This window comes from Muntiacus reevesi, chromosome 2, assembly GCF_963930625.1.
Source record: "Muntiacus reevesi chromosome 2, mMunRee1.1, whole genome shotgun sequence".
Classification (NCBI taxonomy): domain Eukaryota; kingdom Metazoa; phylum Chordata; class Mammalia; order Artiodactyla; family Cervidae; genus Muntiacus; species Muntiacus reevesi.
The window spans coordinates 263,174,703-263,193,248 of NC_089250.1; the positions used below are offsets into that span (position 1 = coordinate 263,174,703).

At 57.5% G+C, this 18,546-nt stretch overlaps 1 protein-coding gene across 7 annotated transcripts in view; it reads left to right on the forward strand.

The window, feature by feature from the left end:
- Positions 1-4,599: 4,599 nt before the first annotated feature.
- Positions 4,600-18,546, forward strand: part of POU2F2 (POU class 2 homeobox 2) — a 32,490-nt gene continuing 18,543 nt past the window's right edge. For 4 of the 7 annotated variants that reach the window (XM_065926209.1, XM_065926205.1, XM_065926206.1 and 1 more), the window contains exons 1-5: positions 4,600-4,644; positions 14,277-14,342; positions 14,458-14,492; positions 14,627-14,683; positions 17,508-17,624. In XM_065926209.1, the coding sequence (XP_065782281.1) occupies positions 4,617-4,644; positions 14,277-14,342; positions 14,458-14,492; positions 14,627-14,683; positions 17,508-17,624 (303 nt within the window). In that variant the 5' untranslated portion in view covers positions 4,600-4,616. Of the gene's footprint in view, positions 4,645-14,276; positions 14,343-14,457; positions 14,493-14,626; positions 14,684-17,507; positions 17,625-17,871; positions 18,142-18,546 lie in introns of all 7 variants that reach the window. The other 3 variants (XM_065926208.1, XM_065926210.1, XM_065926211.1) reach the window with 1 other exon arrangement.

Genomic DNA, 18,546 nt, shown 5'->3' on the forward strand with positions numbered 1-18,546 from the left:
GGTGCAGGCTTTGGGGTTGGAGAGACTCAGGGTCCACCCAGGCTAGCTGTGTGAATGTGGCTGCTAGTGGAGCCATCGGTCCATCTTGCCTGTTCTTGTCCCTTTCAAGCCACAGAATGTTAACAGTTGGAAGAAGTCTTAGAGTGCTCCTCCAGCCCACCTTCCACTTTTAGGTGGGGAAACGGAGGCCCAGAGAGTGCGGGGGGCTGGCCTTGGGCCACGGATGGTCAGGTTCAGAATGGGGACCTGTTGGTCTTTTGACTTTTATCTTCTTTGGGCCATACCATGATGCTTCCTGATTTCTTTTTGTGTGTGGTGCATTCTTGGGATTTCTGGTGGGTCTGGGAAACTGGTGGTGGGCAGGAGATGCATGAGGAGTGTTTGTGTTGATGTGAATTTATTCAGCATCTGCTGGCTTCCTGTTCCATAGACCTTGCTGATCTCCCCCCACCCCCCAATCCCCGGCACTGACCTAAGCATCTTCCCCAAATCTGCTCCCCTTCCCACTGTCCGTCAGTGATGGCCTGAGCACCCACCCATCCACCCTGCTCAGCTGCCTGCTTGCAAGTCCACCAAAGTCCTCAAGACTCTCACTCAAACTCATACTCTCATCTGCATCCTCACGGCCCCATTCTCTCCTGTTGTCTAACCACTGTCCCAGTCTCTCCTCTGGTCATCTTCTCCAGCTTCTACCCACCAGCCTGGTCTCACACCAGTCCCCAGTGGACCTCACTTATACAGACTCTTCCTGCTCAGAATCTTTCCACCTACAACATCAAATCCAACCTCGTCTGTGTCTTGGGATTCATCTTTGACTAGCATTTATTGCATACTTTCTGAGTCAGTTATGGAGTATCAGAAAACTTCCATCAAATCCAGTCTTCCCCTTGGACTATGAGCTCCCTGAGGGCAGATTTCAGATCTAGTTCTCTTCTAGGTCCTCAGCCCCCAGCTCACAGCTTGGCTGTAAGGGACACGTAGGGAAAGCTTGGGGGCTTCCCAGGTGGCACAGTGGTAAAGAATCTACCCTCCAATGTCTGAGACATGAGTTCGATCCCTGGGTTGGGAAGATCCCCTGGAGAAGGAAATGGCAATCCACTCCAGTATTCTTGCCTGGAAAATTCCATGGACAGAGGAACCTGGAGGGCTGTAGTCCATGGGGTCACAAAAAGACTTGGATACGACTTAGAATTAAATAACATCAAACAAACATCACTGATTATACTGCAGGTAAATGGTCTCAGCCTGGGGTTGGCAAACTATGGCCCAAAGTCCAGATCTGACTTACTGTCTGTTTCTGTGCAGCTCTGAGGGCATGGCTGAGGATGAAGGAGGTGTGTAAACAGGAAACGAAGGCTTGAGCCCGGAAGTCAGGAAGAGGTGGACAGGCAGTGCCTGGGGAGGAGGGGGTTGATTCCAGAGTATTGGAGGCCTTACTGGGAGGATTGCACGACCCTGCAGCAGGACCAGCCAGACATACGTTGGTCTGTGTCTGTCTGCCACCCCTCATCCTGCTTTCCTCTGGGTCTGGGTCCCCAAGTCAGCTTTTCCTGACCGTTCCCCCACCCTGACCCGCCTCACCATGCAGAGGCGGCCCTTCTTGGGCTCTGCTGAAGGCAGAACGCTGAGATGCAAAGAGAGGTTAATGTCGATGAATCTCAGACCTGAGCTCACCTTCTGACTTGGCTGTCAACTCATAGGCAACCCGGTCTCCTTGTCTCCTGCCAGCCTGGGGCCCTCTCTGAGCTCCTACATGCTAGAGCCCCAGAAATGAGGCAGCACTTCAGGGAAATCCTGCTTGGGTCCCCACACAGAGCAGGGACATGGATGGGGGACCCCACACAGAGCAGGGACGCAGGTGGGGTCTGAGCGAAAAGGTCGCCAAACACAGTGGGATGCGGAAAGAGGCTGGGGAGCCAAGCCACAGAGAGGGTCCCCAGGGGCGGCCAAGAGGAAGAGGCCATGGTTGGGGGCCCTGAGGGGTGAAGAATCTCGCTCTGCTGTCCCCGGTGGGCTGGCTGCTCCCCCCACCACTCCCCGCCGGGCCCCCAGGGGACCTCGCTCTAATAATGTATTTGATCGACTCGCCGGCCGCGTACAAGCGATTATTGTCTTGTCGGGAGTCAAACGTATCGATCCGGTGAGAAATATGAGCGGAGCAATGGGGCCCGCGTGTCAGTTACCAGCCCCGCTGGCCCTGGGGAGCCCCCTACGTCTCCTTTAATTACCGCTCAGCCCTGAGCCCAGCCTGGTCTCCCCTGCGCCGCCTCCCTCCCAGGCCCCCTGCACCCTCAGCGGCCCCCACTGCTCCCCAGCTCCCAGGCCCTACCTGCCTGGCTCAGCTTGGTCTGAGGCCTCTTCTCCAGCTAAACGGCCACCATCTCCCATGCCTGGGCCTCTCCGTTCCTGGCTGCCAGGCCCTGCCCACCCAGCATGCCCCTAATTCAGCCCCTTTGTCCTTTCCTGGGCAGGTGGAAGTCTCAGGCCCATTCTTCTTCAAGATGCCTTGATTCTAGCTCAGGGACTCAATTCTGGTCTGCCAGAGGCGATAACAGTAGAGTCAGTTTGAGAGGCAAGAGGTGTGGGGTGATTTCACCCACCACGGGTAGGTGGGCATGAAAGGCTGTCGCCAGCTCCACCTCTCAGCTGCAGGCCTGGGAGGGCAGCACCGGAAACAGGGGGGTGCATCTCTCCCTGCTCTGAGTTACCACCTGGAGCTCCCTCTTGACAAGGATGCTGTTGACTGTGGAGCATGGGGGGTGTTTTGGTGAGGTTTTGCTCCCTCTATAAAGTCCTTATTACCCTCATTTCCAAGTCTTCCAAAACATAAATCCTAAATAGAGTTTAGTGGGCAAATGCAGCTTCAAGACAAGGCTCCAGTGCCATCATCCACCAGATGCCTGACCTGCCCATAGAGAAATCCTGCCATCTGAGAGAGAGAGAGAGAGAGAGGTAAAGAGGTGGGCCCGGAGGCAGGAGGTCTGAGGTGAAGCCAGCGGATGCTGCAGGGTCTCCTAATCTGCTCGGAGGAACGGCCTTCACAATACGGAATGTTATGAGTGTAGTTGGTGGGGCCACTGTCCCCTCTGTGCAGATGTAAGGACCACCATCATTCTCCTGGAGTGGGCCTGCCTGCCTGGGCGTGTCTGGGCCGCACAGAGCCTGTGTACGGGCAGAAAAGCACTCTTGAAGGTCTGCCTGTGTGTCGTAACCTGCGTGAGTGTGCTTGGGTGTGAACGTGGGCATACACGGCAGGGAAGTATGCCTGGGTACACTTGTATAGACATGCCCCTGTGCCTGCATGACAGCAGAGGGTTCTGTGCACACGCGGGTAGTGTTAGTAGGGAGCGTTGTCAGGGCTTGGGCACCAAGGAGTGTTTCCATGTTTCTGGATGTGCACACGTGTGTGTGATGTGCTGGGGTCCCTGTGTAGAAACACTTGAGTGTGTGTATGAGTCCAGCCGTCCGTGTGCGCGCGCGTGCTCTGGCGGGGGGGTCCCTCAGCGTAGGGGCACAGCGAGTCCCGCAGGGCCAGGAGCGAGCAGGTGGGCTGTTTGGAGGCACCAGGCGGCCCGGCAGCCTCGGACCGCGCGCGGGGAGGAGGAAGAGGGCAGCAGGCTCGGCCGCGCCTTTGTCTGCGCCGCCGCGCGCGGGGAGTCCTGCGCCTTTGTGTGACCCTCGCAGGTGTGCGCGCGGGGGCGGGCGAGGGAAGGGGAGGGGCGGAGGGCGGGGCGCCTCCTCCGCAGCCGGCCCCGCCCTCTGTCCCATTGGCTGTGCGCTGCCGCCCTCTGGCGGGCAGGGAGGGAAGCGTTGGACCGCGAGCGCCGCAGCGCGAAGGGGCCAGTCCGTGGCCCTGGGACCCGGTACTTCCCTCCACCCTAGCCACCTCCGGCGCCCGCTTTGCCCGCTGGCGGACCTCCTGCCGCTCCAGAGCAAGGCCCGGCCCTGCCGCCAGTCCAACCACTACCCACGGGTACCTCTTCTCCCAGTGGTGGCCGCGGACGCCTCAACTGCGGGCAGAAGCGCGACTGGGTTCCCCGCTGGCCAGTCTGCGGAAGCCTCCTCCTGCCCTGCTTCTTGGCGTCAACGCTTCTTGCCTCTGAGCCCTTAGAGAGGCCACCTCACTTCTCTGGTCCTCAGTCTTTGTCTGTAAAATGGGGGCACATAGCACCTTCAGAGATGATGCCTGTCAGGTGTGACAGGCAGGGCCTAGCATTGAGAAAGGCCCTCCCCAAACTCCTAGCCAGTGTTTTAGTGTCGGTGTTTGGGGTCCACCTTCTCTCCCAGACCCACAAGCCCTGCTCCAGATGTGCCGGCCAGGTGGAGGCGGCAGAGGGGCTGGGGGCACCTCCAGGGGGCATAGCTGCAGAGTCAGTTCTTCCAGCCTCCCTGCGTTCTACCCACCCCAACCCCCACTTCCCCAGCACACACACACACACACACGATTTGGGGTCCGCTGCCGGCTGGGGTGGGCCTTCGGGCACGGGTATTTTCCCTTCCGAAGGGGGCGGACCCTGCGGTTTCCTCCTTGGGTGACTTCCGGCAGCGAGGGCTTGGCCCCCAGAGAGGGCGGGGAGATGACACAGTTGTTCCCCAAGCCCTGCGGGGCGGGCAGCATGGTTCACTCCAGCATGGGGGCTCCAGGTAAGGGGCTGGGGCGCACAGGCAGCACCCTGGGGTCTTCCTGACTGGGCCTGCCCTTCCTCTCCCGCTGCTCCTCTGCTCTCCTACTCTGCCTCAGTAGCTGCCCCTCTCCCCATACTGCGTCCCCACCCGCAGCTCCTCTTTTCGCTCCCCTTTCGCATCAGCCCTGGGGGGGCTTCAGACCTCTTCTGCCTTCCTCTGCCGCTCCTTGTCCTGAGGGGTCCTGGGGAGGAGGATGGAGCTGGGTGCTGGTCTCCGGCTCTCATACAGAGGACCAGTGGGTGGGCAGCCTGAGTGATCCTGGGAGAGGACTGCCTGGGGGCTGGACCTCCCAGTGTGTGCGTCTGTGGTTCTGAGCTTTCTATATAGGACTGTCAGGTTTGCGTGTGCGAGGGGCTGTGTGTGTGGCACTGTGGGGATAGCCTTGGCAAGGCTCTCTTGATTCACTTCCTCACTTCATTCACCTCCGATGTCCCCTTCTCTGGTGGCCTCCCCTGCCTTCCCCATCTAAACGGGCAGCCAGTCCCGGCACTCTCGAGCCCCTCACCCTGTTCTGTCTTTTCTTCATGGTACTCATCACCCCCGAAAATTTATGATATGTTTGTGTGTTTATGAACCGCCTCCCCCACCAAGTGTCAGCGACTGAACCAACATTGTCCGTCAAGGGCTGTACAAAGTGATTTGTCCATGTTGACTCATTTGGCATAATGTGTCCATCTCTGCATAATGATGGTTAGCTCTAGGCAGTGCGCATGAGAGAGTTAACTGAGGTAATACAGTAATAGCGGGGCCTAGACCACAGTCAGTGTCCATACTTCAAGGGTGTTCTGTTTGCGGCCCTATAGTTTTGACCGTGGGGATGTGTCCCATTTGTGGGTGTCTGTGGGACTGAATCTTGGTTTGGCCTGCGTCTGTGTGCATCAGCGTTTGCGGGTGTCCTGTGATCCGTCATCAACATGTATTTACGGAGCAGTTCTGTGCGGGATGTTGAAAATACTGCTGAAGAAGGCAGTTCTGGGTCTGTCTTCCTGGAGTGCCCAGTTCCGTAGTGGAGACAGACCTGTCACCAGACAAGGGAGGAAGCACAGGCAGAGGGGTGAGAGCTGGTATGCAGGAGGCACAGGGCACTGGGCGAGCCCAGAAGACTTGCCCGGTTTGGCTAATGGGGCATCAGGAAGGACTTCCTGGAGGAGGGCATGTCTGGTCTGAGATGAAGGATGAGTGGGTATGAATAGGCAGGGGAGGCCAGGAGGGGGCTGAGGTAGAAGGAAGGTTACTTGCAGGATGCTGTGTGATGTGATGATTTACTGAGGTGACCGTGTGTGCAACTATGGGTGTGTGTGTGTGTATGTTTGCGCATGTGCACATGTGTGTACAGTGCAGACACAGCGACCCAGGGCATCTGCACAGGATAATGTGTGCATACTATCTCTTCCCTGTCTGGGGGGAATGGCGGCTTTATCAGGCACTGGGTTAGACCCTTTACTTGGCATTTCTCAGAGAATTACCCTGCCTGCAAGGCCTGCCTGGGCTCCCCAGCCTGGATGTGAATTACCACATGTGTGGTCTTGAGCAGGTCTTGCCTCCTGCTCGGTCTTGGGATCCACATCTCTGGACTGGGTTCTGGGTTGCACCCTGGCCATCTCCCAGGAGGAGGGGACTCTGGGAGTATGAGTAGGTGCACGTGTGTATGTCTCTCTGAGTGACCTGTGTGTGTGTACACATCTCTGTGTGTCTGTTTAGTGACTCTGTGTGTGTGTACATTTGAGTCTACCTTTATGTCTGAGTGACTCGGGTGTGTGTGTGTGTGTGTGTGTGTGTGTGCATATCTTGTGTAAGTACATCTTTGTCTATATGAGAGACCCGGATGTGTGTGTATATGCACATCTGTATCTCGCTGTGTGTCTGAGAGACTCTGAATGTGTGTGTACCTGTCTGTGTGTCTGAGTGACTCTGGGTGTGTGCGTGTGTACCTGTCTGTGTGTCTGAGTGACTCTGGGTGTGTGCGTGTGTACCTGTCTGTGTGTCTGAGTGACTCTGGGTGTGTGCATGTGTACCTGTCTGTGTGTCTGAGTGACTCTGGGTGTGTGAGTGTGTACCTGTCTGTGTGTCTGAGTGACTCTGGGTGTGTGAGTGTGTACCTGTGTGTGTGTCTGAGTGACTCTGGGTGTGTGCGTGTGTACCTGTGTGTGTGTCTGAGTGACTCTGGGTGTGTGCGTGTGTACCTGTGTGTGTGTCTGAGTGACTCTGGGTGTGTGCGTGTGTACCTGTGTGTGTGTCTGAGTGACTCTGGGTGTGTGCGTGTGTACCTGTCTGTGTGTCTGAGTGACTCTGGGTGTGTGCGTGTGTACCTGTGTGTGTGTCTGAGTGACTCTGGGTGTGTGCGTGTGTACCTGTGTGTGTGTCTGAGTGACTCTGGGTGTGTGAGTGTGTACCTGTCTGTGTGTCTGAGTGACTCTGGGTGTGTGCGTGTGTACCTGTCTGTGTGTCTGAGTGACTCTGGGTGTGTGCGTGTGTACCTGTCTGTGTGTCTGAGTGACTCTGGGTGTGTGCGTGTGTACCTGTCTGTGTGTCTGAGTGACTCTGGGTGTGTGCATGTGTACCTGTCTGTGTGTCTGAGTGACTCTGGGTGTGTGAGTGTGTACCTGTGTGTGTGTCTGAGTGACTCTGGGTGTGTGCGTGTGTACCTGTGTGTGTGTCTGAGTGACTCTGGGTGTGTGCGTGTGTACCTGTGTGTGTGTCTGAGTGACTCTGGGTGTGTGAGTGTGTACCTGTCTGTGTGTCTGAGTGACTCTGGGTGTGTGCGTGTGTACCTGTCTGTGTGTCTGAGTGACTCTGGGTGTGTGAGTGTGTACCTGTGTGTGTGTCTGAGTGACTCTGGGTGTGTGCGTGTGTACCTGTGTGTGTGTCTGAGTGACTCTGGGTGTGTGCGTGTGTACCTGTGTGTGTGTCTGAGTGACTCTGGGTGTGTGCGTGTGTACCTGTGTGTGTGTCTGAGTGACTCTGGGTGTGTGCGTGTGTACCTGTGTGTGTGTCTGAGTGACTCTGGGTGTGTGAGTGTGTACTTGTTTGTATGTGTGAGTGACTCTGGGTGTGTGAGTACCTGTATGTGTGTCTGAGTGACTCTGGGTGTGTGAGTGTGTACCTGTATGTGTGTCTGAGTGACTCTGGTGTGTGAATGTGTACCTGTTTGTATGTGTGAGTGATTCTGGGTGTGTGAGTGTGTAACTGTGTGTCTGAATGAGTCTGAGTGAGTGTGCACAGCGTGTGTGTGTACATCTTGGTGTGTCTTATCTCAATGACCTGGGAGTGAGTGTGTACCTGTCTCTTTCATTCTGTGTGTATATGTGTGTGTGTACGTCTGGTGTGTGTCTATCTGAGTGACCTGGGTGTATATGTGTGTGTGCACATCTGTGTCTATCTGTACATCTGTCTGTGACTCGGTGTGCAAGTGTATGTACAGGCAGGTGTGCCCACACATGTCTGGGTGTGCGTTTTGCATATCTGCTGGTGTCATTGTGTCTGGGCTCGCATCTCCATCTGCACACATTCCCGTCTGGGATCTGCGCACCTGTCCCCGTGTGCGTTTGCATGGTCTCGGTCCGTGTCGGGGCCCCGCCTGGCTGAAGCTGTGGTGTGTGTGCTCCGTGGCAGCTCCTGTCAGCACAGCTGCGGGGCCACCGCTCTTGTTGTGTCTGCATCCTCCCCCCTGACACCCAGGAGTGTTTCACTCCCTGGAGGCCGCCCCAAGGACAGCTGTGGGGTGTGGGTGTGAAACGCTGCTCCTGGGGAGGCCGGGCTGGGCCAGTGAGCGCACAGAGGTTCCCGGCAGCGCTGACCCAGCCCACAGGGGCTCCCAGGCCCCAGCCTTGCTTGAAGTGGGCTTTGGAGGCCGGGGACCCAGGGGACAGGCCAAGCGGGGCCGGGAGGGGTGAGGGGCAGCCCTTGGGCCCTCTATATTTAGCCCCGTTTTCGGTAAGTGCTAACGAGAAGCTGGCCCAAGTCTGCTAAAACCGGCTGGGGGAAATGCAGAGGAGAAGTGAAAGTCCGAGGAGGGAGGGGCGGGGGAGGGCGAAGGGGACCCAGGGTCCCAGGCCTGGGGCAGTCGGGCAAGCGGGTGTGAGCCCAGGGGCGGGGCAGCCCTGGGCGGGTCTGACCCGCGGGTGGTGGGACTCAAGGGGCCCCACTGGGTCCTACAGGGCTTTTTCCTGCCTGTTTCTCTGAAAAGTCGCACACTGCCTGCGATGGGAGGAGGGAGGGGTGACCCTAGGCAGCCACCCAGACTTTCTGTGCAGATAGATGAATGAGGCTTTGACGGGGTACTTCTGAAGGTGTGTGTGTTGGGGGGGGACATTAGAGCAAATTAGAGTCACCTGAAAGGGGGCTTGAAAAAATGAGGACACTTGGGTTTCACCTTGTGCCATAACACTGTGCCAGAGTGTTACGAGGTGGGATTGGGCATGAGTCTTCGTCTAGAGTTGAGAGAGAGAGGGAGCGAGAGAGCCTGCAGGATGGGGTCTCAGCAAGCTTCTCCCCAGGGTCACCATACCCTGAGTCCCCATGAAGACATCACTGAAGCTTTGGGTCCATGGTGTAAATGGAGTCCCCCCCAGTTCATCCCTGGTGGGGATGGTTTGATGAGACCCTCCTCCTGGGTTGGGCTCGAGGAAGGAAGAGGAGAGGGGAGGACAGCGGCCTGGGGAATGGGCAGCTCTGGCCATTTTGCTGTCAGCCCAGTTGATGCTGCAGGGGTGTGTGGGCTGTGTGGGAGCTGGGGGCGGGGGCAGGATTGGGGAAACAGTGGTAGAAAGTTCCCCTCAAACCACGTTTGCCTCTGCAGCCACCATTCCTACAGAGGGGAGGTGACCTTAAAGGTTTAAGGTCAGGTGGGAGCCCTTGGGGGACTGGGGCTGAGGGTCGAAGATCAGATGACCACAGAGAGAGGAGCCTTTCCTGCGTTCGTTCATTCCAAAGACAGAGTCTCAGACTGTGCAGTGGTGACTCCAGTCTGGGCCCTGAGGAGCCCGCCGTCTAGGGTAGAGGTCACTGCCCAGGCCAGGCGGTCAGGGTGTGTTGGGAGCAAAGGGAGCCCAGACGAGAGAGGCACTGACCACCTGGGCAGTCCGGGAGGCCCTCACGGAGGAGGTGATGTGGAGCTGGGGCCTTAAAGAGGAGCAGGAGTTTGCTAGTCAAGAAGGAAAGGGTTGTCCCAGGTGGGAGGGAAGCAGAGGCAAAGGCCTGGAGGAGAGAGAGCAGGACGGCCCTTGTTCATCCCACACACGTCCTGTTGAGGACCCCAGATGAGTCAGCCCTGCCCCGAGGGCTTCCTAGCCTGATGGGGGAGACATTCTGGGGCCCAGATGTCTGGAGCCTTTAGGACAGTGACGGGGAGGTGAAGCCAGGGTGGAGGGAAGAGGGCAGAGACCCCCCACCTGAAGTCATCAGGGTGGTGACTTCAAGGAGGACGGAACCTGTGCTGGGTCCTGAAGGATGAGCAGGAGATCGCCAGGCAGACAGAGTGGGAACAGCATTCCAGGCCGAGGGACCAGCCCATGCCAAGGCTGACAGAGAGACAGCAGGACAGAGGCAGGAACAATTAAGAGACAGAGGGACCCGCAGGGAGGGACAAACATTTATAACCTGGGCCTCCAAGCTGGGTGATGCTGGGGATCCAGCAGTGAGTCAGCCCAGGCCTGTCCGCTGATCAGTGGGGAAGGACAAGGGCACAGGTGACCTCAGCCCTGCGGGCTCCGGGCTGGATTGGTGAGGAGAGGCTGCCTTAGTTGGCTAGGGCTGCCATTGCAAAGTACCCCCAGATGGGATGGCTTACATGATAGAAATTATCTTTCTTAAAATTCTGGAGGCTGGAAGTCCAAGGTCAAGGTGTCAGCGGGATTAGTTTCTTCTGAGGCCTCCCTCCTTGGCTTGGGGTGGGCGTCAGCTCCCTGGGTCCTCACCTGGTCTTCCCTCTGTGCCTGTCCACGTCCCAGTCTCGTCGTCTTATTGGGGACACCAGTCATACTGGATCAGGGCCTAGCCTGAGGCCCTGATCTGTACATAGGGCCTGATCTCATTTTGACTTCATTACCTCTGTAAAGATTCTGTCTCCAAAGACGGTCGCAGTCTGAGTTACTGGGGGTTAGGAATCCAAGAGAGGAATGTCGAGGGCTACAGCTCAGCACACAGCAGAGGCCGAGGATGAGCGCGGGCCCTCTGGGGTGGAGGTGGGGCCTGGGGCCGCCCCAGTCTGTGAGCAGGAGGGGCATTCACCAGCGAGGTGGGGAGGAAAGAACCTGTAGGGCCTGGACCCCTGCCCGCCGCCCCTCGTCAAGCAGAGGGCGATGCCAGCGTGACTGAAGAGAAAGGTGCATGAGTGCTGAAAGATGGGCGGCGGAGGGTGACGAGGGTCACACCCTGATGGCCAGGATGGGGAGCCTGGGCTTTTCTTAGGAGTCGGGGAACCGTGGAAGGGGTCACGGCCGGGGAAGGGGCTCCTGGTGGCAGTGTGGTCACTAGCTGGAAGGAGGGGCTGCGGAGGCGGCCAGGGCACGGCTTTCCAGAATGCTGGCAGGGATGTAGGGCCACTCTAGGGTTTGTGGTTGCCTGCAGCAGGGCCACGGGCTAGGAGATTTATTTATTTGGCTTTAAAATGTTATTTATTCTTTATCTGGCTGTGCTGGGTCTTCGTCACTGCACAGGCTTGTCTCTAGTTTCGGTGAGCAGGGGCCAGTCTCCAGGTGCCGTGTGCAGGCTTCTCATTGCAGTGGCCTCCCTTGTGGTGGAGTGCGGGCTCTAGGGGACTCAGGCCTCGGTAGTTAAGGCTCCCAGGATCTAGAGCTCAGGCTCAGTTGTTGTGGCACACGGACTCAGCTGCCCCTCGGCATGTGGAATCTTCCTGACCAGGGATTGAACTTGTGTCTCCTGCAGGTGACAGGATTTTTGGCAGGTGGATTCTTTGCCACTGAGCGACCAAAGAAGCTGAGTCTGGGAGTTTTAGAGCCAGGATCAGGCAGGACTCCTGCTTCTTGATGCCCCAGGTTCAGGAGGCTGGGCGACTCCTTCCTTGGCTCCCTTTGTGACCTCCTGGGTCTCGGGGTCCTTAACCACTCATTGCCCCTTCCCCAGTGCCCAGAAACAGGGCCTGAACTCCGGGAGCATCTGGGCACCTGCTCCCCATCCCAACCTCGTAAGCCTATGCCTTAGTAGGACTTTGTGATGGCTTATTATTATTATTAGCTTGTTTTATTTCTTTTTTTGTGTGAAAACATACATACAGTAAAACGCTCAGGTTTTAAGTGTACAGTTTGATGAATTTTTGCATATGTACAGATCACCACCCCAAACCACCAAACAGATCACCTCCCAGGACATTTGTAACCCTCTGAAGGCTTCTTCACACCCTTTGCAGGTCAGCACCCCTCAAAATGTGCCTGCTAATCTGACCTTAATCACCTGAGGTCATCGTTCCTGTTTCTGAATTTCCCTCAATTGGAGTCCTGCTGTCTGTCCACTTCTGTGTCTCACGTCTTTCCCTTGGCAGCAGGTTTGCAAGATTCAGTGTGTGTGATGCAGGAGCTGGTTCTTTTCTGGGCTGTGGGGTATTTCGCTGTATGGACGTACCAATGTGTTTACTCCTCCCCGGTTAACGGGCCCTTGAGCTGTTTCCAGTCGCGGTGGGGGGGGGGGGGGGCGGTTAGGAAAGGGCTGCTGCCCGGAACACATGTGCCCGGGGCGGTGGTGGGCAGGACGCTCCTTCCTCTTGGGTGGATGCTGGCAGAAGATGTGTTGGGAAGCGGCACCTCTCTAAGTTTCCTGAATTGTGCTTGGATGGATTTACACCCGCGTCAGCAGTGTGTGTCCTGGCTTTTTCCCTTTTCTTTCCCTTTGTCGGCGCCTGGCCTTCGTTGCTGTGCGGGCTGCTCTCTAGTTGTAGCGCACAGGCTTCTCATTGCGGTGGCTTCTCTGATTGCGGAGCACGGGCTCGGGCTCGAGAGCCCAGGCGTCAGTAGCTGTGGTGCCTGGGCTTAGTTGCCTCGAGGTGTGTGGGATCTTCCTGGATCAGGGATCAAACCCGTGTCCCCTGCACTGGCAGGCAGATTCTTTACCACTGAGCCACAAGGGAAGCCCTGAGCTGGTTTTTTAATCAGGAATTTCAAATCAGAGTGGCATTCCTTGTCTAGTGACCCTCAGTTGCAAAATATCTGGACTTCTTTTTCAGTTGCAGAGGCTCTTTCAGGTCTCTGTTTTCTAGCTGGCCTTCTTTAACTATCTTGGACGCAGAGCACGCTAGCGTTGGATGGCTCCTTTGATAGAACAGGGTCTTGGTGGGGATTTGGAGTGAGTTGTGAGATGTTAGGGTCAGAGTCAGGGTCGGGAGTAAGGTATGAGGCCAAGCAGGGAGTCAAGGTCAGATGAAGGACTTGGGCCATCTGGATGAGAGCTGGAGTTCAGCGCGGGTAAGAAAATTGAGAACGGGTCGGTCAGAACCCCAGATTAAGAGTCTAGGGCCAGGAAAGGCTGGGTTTGGATGACTCTCAGGGTGAGCCTAGGTTGGACTCACTGTGGAGATGAGGTGGAGGGGATCAGAATGGGTTCATCAGACTGTAGCGATACTGATTAGAAGCGGGAGCCCCAGAGTCACAAGGACCCCGGTCTGACCCAAGTGCCTCTACTGTCTCATGGGGCTCTTGGGGAGCTGCCATCTGCCTGGAACCTCAGTTTTCTCCCCTGTAAAATGGGGGTAATACTGGCACCAGCTGCCAACGTGAGCTCTGAGTCATATCTTGCACTGTGCTGGCAGCACTCACCATCCCGTGACCAGAATCGGAGTGTTGAGAGCATGGGGTTGTTTCCCTTGCTCCGGGTCCCCTGTTTGCCACCTCCTTCCATTTCCTGGGCCTGCGGGACTGTAGGGTGGGATGGGGTTGGTAGGGTGGGGACTCCAGGTTGGATTAAGGGCTGCAGTCCCAGGTAAGGCTGCAGTCTAGGGTTAGGTCTGAGGATGAGGTCAGGGCAGAAGCAGATGGGGTTGGAGTTAGAGTCACAGAGATGAGAGCGGGGCCGCCCAGCCTGAAAGGGAGGTGGAGGGGGGAGTGGACGGGAAAGTGGTGGGCCGGGGAGGGGGCCTGGGGCGCTGAATCACACCGGAGATCTGAGGACTCGCTCCTGGGGGATGCTGCCGTCCCTCACACCTCCCAGGCCCTACTCAGAGTGGAAAACATGCCTCACCGAAACCTGGTGGGGCAGGATGGGCGCCTGGGCGGCCGCTGCGAGGAGGCCCAATGCTGAGTCGCTCCTTCGGAGCATCACCAGCCTCCCCCAACCCCGGGCGGCCAGAGCCTCCCCGGGACCAAGGGCCAACCCCACCTCCCGCCCTGCCCCAGGTCTCCCAGGGGGTTGGAGGTGACCCTCCCTGTGCCACGTTTCAGAGGGGCCAAGAGGCTCCTCTCCTGTCCTACCAGTGGAGGGCAGGGGCCTGGAGCAGAGGGCATGTCTCCCAGAAAGAGACACTTGCAAGGAGGCAGGGAGCGTCGGGGTATGGGGGGAGAGGCTGGGTGGTGCTGGGGGAGCGGCCCCAGAGCCCTACTGGCTTCCACACCCTTACCCCACTGGCATCCCTCATCTGTCCTCAGAAATAAGAATGTCTAAGCCCCTGGAGGCCGAGAAGCAAGGTCTGGACTCCCCGTCAGAGCACACAGGTAAGTGGGGAACAGGCCAGGGAGGGCAGAGGCCACCACGGGCAGAGGCAGGGGCGCGCAGGGGTTTTAGGGTCGGGTGCTGGTGACAACTCACCCGTCGTCCCTCTCATTGCAGACACTGAAAGAAATGGACCAGACACTAACCATCAGGTCAGAAGGCAGCGAATGGGTAGCGGGGAGAGGGGCAGAAGGGAGCAGAGCGGAGTTCTGTGGGGTAGGGGCGGGGTGTCAGAAGTTGCTTCATCTCACTGTTCCCATCGCCTACCCCCACTTGCTCTTTGCAGAACCCCCAGAATAAGACCTCCCCGTTCTCCGTGTCCCCGACTGGCCCCAGCACCAAGGTAAGCCCCGGTCAGAGCAGCCAGGGTGACCGCTCAGGTATGACATTTGGTAGAGGGTCCCAGATGCCTGATGTGGGCCCGGGGCCTGGCACCTTGGTGACAGGACTCCTCCCGCCCCTTCTCACCCTCAGGCTCCCGCCCCAGGCCTGTGACTCACCAGGGCTCCTTCCCCTTCCCTGGGGGGGTGGGGGTGGCCAGGGAAATCCCCCCCAGAGCCCCAGGGCGATGAACAACAGGAAGCTGAGGGCCCCGCCCCCATCCCAACTTCCCTGACCGAACAGGGGCCCGCCCCACCCCCACCCCCCAATGTACACACTCGGGGCCAGGCCAGGAGTGGGGAGCAGGTAGGGCAGATCCAGTGATGATGCTGCAGGAGAGGACAGCGGGGAGGCCGGAAGTGGTCAGATGGAGCAAATCCCACATCCAGACGGGGCCCTGCTGCTGGGCACAGCTGGGCTTCAGGGGGTGTCTGGTGCCTGGGTCTTCACCCTCCAGTCTGGTGGTGGTAGCCGGCTGATCTAGAGGCCTGAAGATGGCGCAGGAGCAGATGGGGCCCGGGTGGGACTCCTGACCCTGATCAGTGGTGGTCGGAGGACGGGGTGGGGGGCCCAGAGGTGCTTTGAGACTATGGGAAAGTCACCCTCCCACTCCGGGCTCCTTAGTCTCCTCTAACCCGGCAGTGGGGGCGGGCAAATTGGGGGAACCTCTTGACAGGTGTCCGGTTCAGAGTGCGCAGACATAACCTGGGGAGAAGGCCCCTGACTCTGACCAGCTTCACTCTGATCTCAAGCTGGGCTCTGGCCTCTGCCCTCAGAGCCAAGAGCATCCATTGCCCCCCTCCCCGCCCCCAGCCCTGCCCCACCCTCATCTGAATGCCCCACAGCAGCCCTGCTTCTCCCCTAGGAGACCAGTGGGGGCCAGGGGAGCAAAGGTGCTCGCTCCCTTCTGCACCAGGTCTCCGTCCACATCTGGTCTGCACTCCCTGCGCTTGCTGCTCCATCCCACCGCATCCATTCTGTGTCAGTCTTTCCCTCAGGATGTCAGACAGATGCACACTCCACCCTGTATAATTATTTACATCACAATTTTGTTAAATCGGTTCAATTAAAAAATTTTTATTATGGAAAATGTGAAACAGATACAAAAGTAGAAGGAAGACCATAACGAAAACAAACCTCCAGGTAACCTGTCACTCGGCTTCAACAATGATCAACTCATGAACTGGCTTGCTTTCTCAACAGCTAAAATAAAACTTTTTTTTTTAATGGAAATTTCATGAATGGAAAACCAGAATCACTTGCCATGGAAATAAAGACAATGATTATTAAAATTACCCAGAGATTCTTGCCTGGTGTAGGGTCTAAACCTGAGACCAGTTCTTTATTTGTTAGAAAAGAAGGTGAGCCAGGGTTGGAAGGTATTAGAGACATCCTTGCACCTAATGAAGACTTTTCTTAGAAGACCCAGAGAGAAGGAAACAGCCCCGAGAAGCCTAGTTTTTAAAAAACCTTTCATTAAAATATGACACACACTTAGATCCTTGGCATACAACTCTGGATTTTCACAAACTGAACACATGTGTCATCAGCATCAGATCAAAAAACAGAAGACGACCAGACTTCCAGAAGTCCCTTAATTTCCCCAGGAGGGCAGCCATGGCCCTGGCTTCTAATTCCGCTGTTTCACACTGCATCCACATTCCCCTTAGACTTTCTGACACTTGGATCCCACCCCCGGGGCATGGCACTCACTCTCCGTTATTTGGCCTTTCCCCCGCCTCTGTCTGTCTGTCAGCCTCAGTCTGTGTCGCAAACACCATGCACGCTCCTGCCAAGTCACTGTGTTGCCTTGCACAGGTCGCTTTCCCTCTATGGACCTCCTTTTGCAAGATGTTGTTGGGACATTGGGCTGAAGGATGATACCTAATATTCCCCTCTGGGCCCGAGTGTGAGACCCATCAAGCCACACACCCCCACCCCATGTGTCTTTTACCAACAGACTTCTTAGGCCAGCCCACCATTGTCTGGCTTTTTGTGTGGGAGGGGAAGAAGGCAGGGACCTAGAGACCACTGTAAGCTGATCTGTCATACGTGGTGGATGCAGATGCATCTGTATACTCCACGGAGAGATGAGGAGGGGCTCAGCGGACTCTGGGGTGGAGGCTGACAGCTGGCAGACCTGAACCACATCTGGCCTGCAAACACCCTGCCGTGTTTCTTAGAATTTTACTGGTAGGAGCAGAGTGGGGGCTGGTTAGGCCCCCCTTCAGGCAGGCGGGCATGCTCTTTCCAGCTCACTCCATCCACACCTGCCCAAACCACCCATTTGCGTCATCTGCCTGTTTCCTTAGGCTTTGACTTGGTGACCCATATTCTAAGGCGGTGATTTTTCTTTAATACCTTAAGACCCTTTCTTCCAACAAAGTCTTGTTCCACTGGACAGACAAGAGATGTACTTTGCGCTAAAGCAGATGAGGGATGTGGTACCCAGAACCATTGTGTCCCCCAGGCGTCATTTCCCATTTGACACATAGGGAACTGACCCCCAAGAGGGTAAAAGTACTCTCCGAAGGTGACCCCCTCCTGTTGGGAATTTGGGTGCAGAAGGTGTGTTAGCCTTTCTGACGGATGTGGAAACTGAGGCTAAACTGAACGGTTAGCAGGCCCCTGCAGATCTCGCCCCCGCCCCCCAGTCTGCTCCTCTCCGAGCCAGCGCGGGGCTGGCGTTGCCACACACATGCCCTCTTTTTGGTTCGCAGGTGGGCATTCTCTCTGGCCTCCACTTAACATTCTGGGGTCCCGGACCCTGCCTCTCTCCCCCCCAGATCAAGGCTGAAGACCCCAGCGGCGACTCAGCCCCAGCAGCACCCCCGCCTCCGCAGCCGGCTCAGCCACACTTGCCCCAGGCCCAGCTCATGTTGACTGGCAGCCAGCTAGCCGGAGTAAGTACCGGGGCGCACAGGGACGGGGACGACGTGGGGGGTGAGGGGAAACAGGCCAGCCGCTTCCCGTCTGTTACAGGACCCACGGTGGCCTGGGATATCCCGCCAGTCCCACGGTCACTCTGTCCACGCCTGCCTCTTCTGCCTGGTAACCCGCTTGGCTCAAGGCGCCAACTAACCCCTCTCTGCCTTCTCTGCTCCTCCCACGCTCCTCCTCCGGCCCCGCCCCGGCCCCGCCCCCCCGCAGCTCACGGCCCTGATGCCGGCTCAGCAGCAGCTCCTCCTGCAGCAAGCGCAGGCCCAGCTCCTGGCCGCCGCCGTGCAGCAGTCCAGCGCCGCCGCCGCCGCCGCCGCCTCCACCTCCTCCTCCTCTTCCTCCTCCTCCTCCTCCTCGACCTCGCAGCCCCCAGCCTCCTCCTCCTCCGGGGGAGGCGACCTGCCACCACCGCAGTCTGCCAGCCAGCCCCCAGGAACCCCACAGCTCACCCTGTCCCAGCCCATCCAACTCACAGCACAGGTAAGGGCGGCCCCCAGGAGAGCACCCTCCCCCGGCCGAGGACCCGAGACTGTGCAGGATGCTGGCTGGTCCCCGGGTACCATTTACTATTCTGACCCCAGCCCCCCGGCTGGGCAGTCCCCCGGCAACCCTAGGAAGCTTTGGGACACACTGCCACCAATCATTGGGGTGTAGAGCAAGGCTTGGAGGGAGGACACCCTCCACGTGATGGGAGTGCCTGACTCCCCAATTTCTGTGCACCTCGCTGAGGGGGCCCAGTCACCTGGGAGGCTGACACGTCATCCTCAGTTTACAGCAGAAGAAACCTGGGGTCGCCTCAGTGAGCAGGACCTGTGTGTGGGCCCCGAATGAAAGGCTGAGACTTAGAATCAGTGTCCCCACATTATGTCCCCTGGCTCATTCAGT